This window comes from Psammomys obesus, unplaced genomic scaffold, assembly GCF_907164565.1.
Source record: "Psammomys obesus unplaced genomic scaffold, mPsaObe1.curated_primary_1811, whole genome shotgun sequence".
Lineage (NCBI taxonomy): Eukaryota > Metazoa > Chordata > Mammalia > Rodentia > Muridae > Psammomys > Psammomys obesus.
Genome location: NW_026585895.1, coordinates 8,031 through 15,897, shown reverse-complemented (window position 1 = coordinate 15,897; position 7,867 = coordinate 8,031). Strand labels below are relative to the sequence as shown.

At 35.4% G+C, this 7,867-nt stretch overlaps 1 protein-coding gene across 1 annotated transcript; it reads left to right on the top strand.

Moving 5' to 3' along the window:
• The first annotated feature begins 4,983 nt into the window (after positions 1 to 4,983).
• On the top strand, positions 4,984 to 5,958 carry LOC129671410 (olfactory receptor 1094). Its single transcript, XM_055600375.1, has one exon. It carries the CDS (start codon positions 4,984 to 4,986, stop codon positions 5,956 to 5,958), a length of 975 nt encoding a protein of 324 aa, XP_055456350.1.
• Positions 5,959 to 7,867: the final 1,909 nt, after the last annotated feature.

The window sequence follows — 7,867 nt, the reverse complement described above, 5'->3', positions numbered from 1 at the left end:
ATATATATATATATATATATATATATATATATATATATATATATATAATTGTTGATCTATAGTCCTAAATATAACCAGGTGAGCTGATATACTGTTACTTATATTTATGTTTTCAAAGATGTTTATTTGACACTCTGAGCAGGAGAGGTAGTATTTCCCTGGGAAGAGACTATCAATTAGTGTAATATGTAATTTGATGATAAGAGTTTACCTAAGAAGATATATATTGTGATTGAAGCATATGTCTCCTAGGGCACTTTCTGTGTATGGTTTTTACCAGAGATTATTTTATTTGTAATCTGTTTTTACTTACACAAGAAATATGAGATTGATAGAAGAAAAATTGAGGGTTATAGCTGAAGTTAGGAAAATTTTGAATGCATAAAATTTTAAAGATGTACCACAATTTCTGTATCCATTCCTAAGTTGAGGGACATCTAGGTTGTTTCCAGATTCTGGCTATTACAAATAAAGTTGCTAGAACATGGTTGAGCAAATGTCCTTGTATACTTGAGCATATTTCAGATATATTCCTAGGAGTGGTATAGCTGGATCTTGAGGAAGCACTATTTCTAATTGTCTGAGAAAGCGCCAGATTGATTTCCAGAGTGGTTGTACAAGTTTACATTCCCACCAGCAATGGAGGAGGGTTCCTCTTTCTCCACATCCTCCCCAGCGTGTATTTTCATTTGAGTTTTTGATCTTAGCCATTCTGATGGTTGTAAGATGAAATCTCAGGTTCGTTTTGATTTGCATTTCCCTGATGACTAAGAATGTTGCGCATTTCTTTAAGTGGTTTTCTACAATTCCTTATTCTTGTATAGAGAATTCTTTATTTAGCTCTGTATGCCATTTTGAATTGGATTACTTGATTTGTTTCTTTTTAACTTTTTGTGTTCTTTATATATTCTGGATATTAGCCCTCTGTCAGGTATAGGGTTTTCTGAGACTGATACTTCAACCAAGAACCATGCATGGAGATAACCTAGAACCCAGCACAGATGTAGCCCATGGCAGCTCATTCTCCAAGTGGGTTCCCTAGTAATGGGAATAGGGACTGTCTCTGACATGAACTCAGTGACAGGCTCTTTGATCACTTCCCCGTGATGTGGGAGCAGGCTTACCAGGCCACAGAGGAAGACAATGCAGCCAGTCCTGATGAGACCTGATAGACTAGCGTCAGATGGAAGGGGAGGAGGACCTCCCCTATCAGTGTACTTGGGGATAGGCATGGGAGGAGATGAGGGAGCAAGGGTGAGATTGGGAGGGGATGAGGGAGGAGATACAAAATGATACAAAATGAATAACTGTAATTAATAAAAAATTAAATTAATTTTTAAAATAATTTAAAAACTTTTAAAAATGGCAAACCAAAAATTAGTTTATGCTCTCTGGGGATAATGTTGTTATTAAGTGATTTAACACAAAATTATCTTTATTTCTAAAGGTTAAGAATTCAATATAGCTGGGTGTGGTAACACTCACCTTTAATCCCAGAACTCAGAAGGCAGAGGTAGGCAAGTCTCTGTGTTTTCAAGGTCAGCCTGATCTACAAAGTTGTGTCCAGGATAGCCAGTGTTATTACAGTGAAATCCTGTCTCAAAAAACAAACAAACAAAAAATACAAACAAAAATATAACCCAAGAAACAAGAATTCAATGTGGAAGCCATTCATCCTTTCCATTGACATCTCCTATATAAACTTAGCTGCTTTGTAAACTCAGTCAGATATGAGATGTTGTGTTGAATCCAGGAGTTAATGATTTCTTAGTATTGGTACATCCTAAAGAGTCCACAAGAAATCCCCTGGAAAGAGCACAAGTAGGGGCATGAAGAAGCTTGATTCCTGGCTTTGCTAACTGTCATCTCAGTTCTAAATTCATTAAAAATATGTGGAATCATTTATTTTACAGATTGTTAAGTAGACTGTAGAAAATAACACACATATATTCTACAAACCAATCTAGTATTAGAATAACATAGCAACATAGCAACTGAAGTCGTTGTCTTCTTTGTGTGATCTCTTTGTTTCTAATGCTGCTGGAGCAATATATGTTTTCTGACAGAGCTGACGAGTTGATTTTGCAATGGTCTACCAGACTGATCATGATTCATCATAAATTACATATAAGTACATATCCTTTGTAACTTCTTCCCATGAAAGTCAAACATATATAATTATAATTTATTACTATGATATAGAAATATTTGTGCTGTAAGCATGTGTGATAAAATATCTAAAAGACATGTAATATGGCTACAGGGACTCTTACCTGCTAACTAATGAGAAGTAGATAATTGATTCAGTGGAATTTGGTGTTGAATGAGGTATATTGGCAAATTATTTATTAAAACATTTTTTTACAACCAAGAGTGTTATCAAGTGAATAATTTTCAAGTGAATGTATAATCACATACCTGACATGAATTGTTCTTTCAGTGCAAGACACTCGAGCAAACAAACAAAAAAAAAAGTAGTGGAAATATAACTAAATGTGTTTATTACAAGATTATAAGCACATGAAATTAAACAGTATTTTTAAGGTCATTGAAACATATGAGACTGACATTTAGTAATTATAATCTCATTGAAATTAATTTTAAGATATGCTCTGTCATATTATATGTATGTATATGTACACAAGTATCAATAGTTGGCTTGCTGTTCCCCATTAATATCTCAATACTATGAGTTTAATTTTTATTCATTTTTAGAGCTGAATAAAATATAAATTTATATTTATGTTTATTCGGGTGAATCTCATAATAAACTCTGCAATATTTTACTCTCAAGAGTGAACAAGGTATGATGTCACCAACGATTTTATTCAGTCTTATCTGTGCTTTGTTACAGAGGAAGCAAGTTTTCCCAGCTGACTGACAAATAAGGAATAGATCTGAGATTTAAACACAGAAGTTTCATTCAAATTTAATATTCCAAATTCCTTACAAACATCTTTTATCAGCAATGTCAGGAATGTGAAGTTAGACTTTGGGATGTAACTGAATTTTCTTCTGCACATGAATAAAGTCAAATTTGCAGATGGGTTTCATAGAGAGTCTAAATGGTTGACTGTATACTGTTACTTTGTGCAGTTTTTTTCTACCTAATTTATATTGTGTTTCTGATAATCTTTGATGAATATTTCCACATGTATCCTTATTATTCTTTAAGTAGAAGATGGGGAATGAAAAAGGCCATGAGAAATATAGGACTGAAACATTTTTATAATGTTAGATAAATGTTATCTTTCACATATTTGTATATGCTAATTCATGCCATAATTAATTTTATTAATATATTCAAATTAAAGTAAACGTTTTTATTTTGTGTATATGTTTATGAAAATTACATTAGTTTTCCTTACACAAAACTGGGAGATTTTGATTTATTTTTTATTTTGGATTTCTAAAATTACATGAAAAAGTCAATGAATGTTTTGCTTGTTTAATCCCACACTATAAACTCTAAAGCAAACCAACCTCCATCATGGACCTAAGACTTCTCTTGGAATACAAAAACAAGTGCTTTTCTGCTTTTAGAATAGTCCAACTGCTGTACAGCTGACAAGTGGAAGTTTTAATACAAAAATAACAAGGTACTTCATATTGAATATAAGTTAATTGGTCACAAAAAATTCAGCCAAGCCTACTGTAAGGATGCTGTTCATAAATTGAAACATGTTGATCTGTTTGAAATACTGAAAAGAAAACAAAAGCCATCCTGAAAATTTGTTTTTCTGATTTTAGAGACTGACACCAAGATTTTTTTACAGTAGGTAAAAGGTTACATTACCAGGACATCATAATGAACACTTGCTGCAAATTACATTAAATCTGAAATTTGTGTTTCAAACATAGAAGCTTCATACCTGATCCAGGATTCTGGTCAGAATTTCCCATCACTACATGTTTGTAGTTCATGACATAATATTTCTTTTGAGGAATTTTTCTGTAACAATTAATACTGATTCTTACTGAAATATATTCAACTTATCATAGATTTATCAATTTCATAGAACCACTACTAAGAAATGACCAGGAATTATTTATGAAACAAAAGTATCTCATTAAATCCAAAGATACATTGTTTAGCTTTTTGAGACAGGGTATCCTTATTACCTTCTCTGGTTTGAACATGGCTATGAAGACTAGGCTAAACCCACAGAGTTTAATGCTAGCTTCTGCTATAATTAAAAGCATGAATCACCATGCCTGGTCCAAGGATAGATTTTGTTTATATTCACACATCATTGCCATATGATTTGAGAACTCCTGCATTATAAGTTAATTGGTTTGAAAAATAAAGGAAAACCCTAAAAGTAAAAAATGAGTATGTATCAATGTTTATTTCTAGAAAGAAAACTGAAAAACTAAAATACATTAATTTTTTTTAATTTTGTTTTGTTTTTATTTTCAAAAAAGACTGATCCATGCCATGATGGACTGTTCTGCTCATCATAGTACATCATGAAATTGTCAAAAGAAATGCAGACCTGAATGCATTTAAAATGTAAGACAAGTTCTTGAAATGCTTCATTATCTCATATTCATTAGTAGATGCTTATACAGTTTTCTTCATTTAAGTTCAAATGATCTCACTATCTATATATGGCTGCTTACAGTGCATATTCAGACTCTGAGAAATTCATTACACAGACCCTGTCTATACCATAGGGTGCATCCTCAAGCTTATAATTATGAGCACAATGTAATATGAAAGAAGGTGAGAAAAATTAACAAAGTGAACATTCTCAAGATTGGTTAATTCCAAATATAAAAAGCACAGCAAAAATGTTAAAACATTGCTTTTCAATTTATTTTAACAGAGTAATGCATGTCCTTGGTCTCAACTTCTTTATCACTGCCACTGCCCACAAGGAGAAAAGCTTCATTATGAATTTCTTAAACCCAAGCTCAGGGATGTGAAGGGTGGACCGAGCTCTCCAAGGACATTGAATTTATAAGCTGTAATGGTCAGAAATGTCGAGACGTCCACTAGGTTATGCTGTACAAAGAATTCCAGTGCACAACGTGACAGAAGTCACCATGTTTATACTAACAGGCTTCACAGATGATGCTGACTTGGAAGTTTTCTTATTTCTCTTCTTTTTTGTGATCTACCTTTTCACTCTTATAGGAAACTTGGGGTTGGTTTTTCTAGTCATTGAAGATTCCCGGCTTCACAGCCCCATGTACTATTTTTTAAGTGTTTTATCCTTCCTAGATGCCTGTTATTCCACGGTTGTCACCCCAAAGATGTTGGTCAATTTTCTTTCAAAAGATAAATCCATCTCATACCCTGGATGTGTGACAGAAATGTTTCTCTTTGTTACTTTTGGAACTACAGAATGTTTTCTGTTGGCTGCAATGGCCTATGACCGCTATATAGCTATCTATAACCCACTTCTCTATGCAGTGAGCATGTCACCTAGAGTCTACATACCTCTAATCATAGCTTCTTATGCTGGTGGAATTATGCATGCTACCATACACACAGTGGCTACTTTTAGCCTTTCTTTCTGTGCATCTAATGAAGTTAGGCATGTCTTCTGTGATATCCCTCCATTGCTTGCTATTTCATGTTCTAACACACATGTAAATCAGCTTCTGCTGTTCTATTGTGTGGGTGCTATTGAGATTATCACCATCTTGATTGTCCTGGTCTCTTACAGTTTCATACTCTTTACAATTCTTAAGATGCATTCTGCTGAAGGGAAGAGAAAAATCTTCTCAACCTGTGGCTCTCATCTGACAGGAGTGTCCATTTATCATGGGACAATTCTTTTTATGTATGTGAGACCTAGTTCCAACTATGCCTTGGAACATGACATGATTGTGTCCACGTTTTACACTATTGTGATTCCCATGCTGAATCCCATCATCTACAGTCTGAGAAACAAAGATGTAAAAGAGGCAATGAAAAAATTCTGTGAGAGGAATTGGTTCCATTCATGAGTAAAATACAGTTTTAAAATATAATAACCTTGAAAATAACGTGTAGTGGAAGCTGTTATTATGTTATGTAGATGTTTTTGTTGTAACATCGTGTGGGATACAGGAACACATAGGTGAAAACCTCCTCCTGAAAGGGCAAATGACTCTTGTCAGCTGGAAACAGCCTTGTGCAGGGAGCGTTGGTTTTGACAGCTGAAAAACATCCTGGTGTGGATTCTGAGAAGGTATAAATAGTAGCAGAGAGACAGAGACAGAGACAGGGACAGAGACAGAGAGATAGAGAGAGACACAGAGAGATATTGCTTCAAGATTGCTTCTAGCTGCTCCTAGAAAGGAACACTCGCTCTTTAAGGAGGTTGCTGCTGTCCCAGTTGCTGCTGGTGGTCTTTTTGCTGCTTTTGCTATCGTAGGGTTGCTGGATTTCTGGACTGCTGGACTGATGAGGAAGAGTGGAAACTCCCCAAGGAACTAATCTAAAGAAGACTATATCCCCTATTCCTATTAACTTTCTTCCTCTCCTATCTCGGGTTGAGGGGTTGGAAGGGAGGGAGAAGGTCAAGGAACCCCTAATAAAGTATGTGTAAAACAAACCAAAGCCTGCAATAATGCCCATTGTAAGTCTTTATTTTACAGAGAAAAACTCCTGAGTTTTTGTTAATAGCGCCTATTTATCGAATTGTTAGAGCTAACTTGTTAATAGTATCTCTTTTTCTGCTTGTCAAAAATAGCAATGAATATCATCACTTACATAGCTATGGATAACTTCCAGCACAAGTGTATTAAATTACTATTGATACATGTATTGCTGTCATTAATTTATTTTAGTTTTCAATCAAGAGGGAGGACTCTGGCTAAAATGCTCAATTCCTATCCAGAAAGGCAAAGAGGCTGGACATCAGAAGAAGGAGAAAAGAGGGAACAAGTCAGGAGCCTGACACAGAGGACCTCTGAAAGGCTCTGCCCTGCAGATTATCAATGCAGATGCTGAGACTTATGGGCAACCTTTGGGCAGAGTGCAGGGAATCTTAGGAAAGAAGTGGGAAACAGTAAGATCTAGAGAGGACAGGAACTCCACAAGGAGAGCAACAGAACCAAAATGTCTGGGCACAGGGGTCTTTCCTGAGTCTGATACTCCAACCAAGGACCATGCATAGAGAGAACCTAAGACCACTGCACAGATGTAGCCCATGGCAGTTCAGTATCCAAGTGGGTTCCATTGTAATAGGAACAGGGACTGTCTCTGACATGAACTGATTGGCCTGCTCTTTAATTACCTCCCCCTGAGGGGGAAGCAGCATTACTAGGCCACAGAAGATGACATTGCAGCCACTCGTGATGAGACCTAATTGACTAGGATCAGAAGGAAGGAAAAGAAGACCTCCCCTATCAGTGGATTTGGGGAGGGGCATGCATACAGAGGGTGGAGGAAGGGAGGGATTGGGATGGGAGAAAGAAGGGAACCACAGGGGGGATACAAAGTGAATAAAGTGTAATTAATAAAGAATTTAAAAAAATTATTTTAGTTTTCAATAGCATTTTTGTCATCAGGAGCCTACACTTTAGAATTTTTTCATATCGGTTGTAATAATCCCTCTTTACTCATTGTAAATTTAATATGTTAATCTTCAGTACCCCTCTTCCTTGACTTTAATGCAGTTATTCAATTTCTCTTAACATTCTCATAACAAAATAATCATCTCTGGGGGTTTTAGCCATTTCACCTTAAGCCATAGATTATTTTTCTCTTTTTTTTTTTTTGTTGTTGTTTGTTTGTTTGTCAAGACAGGGTCTCACTATATATCTCTGATTGTTCTGTAAATCACTTTGTAGATGATATTAGTCCCAAACTCACAGATATCTATCTGCCTACCCCTGTCTCCTGAGGGCTTAAATTAAAAGTGTGAGCCAC

Bases quoted from the DNA above. Each gene is read 5' to 3' on its own strand.
- LOC129671410 (XM_055600375.1), top strand. From the start codon at position 4,984: ATGTCGAGACGTCCACTAGGTTATGCTGTACAAAGAATTCCAGTGCAC.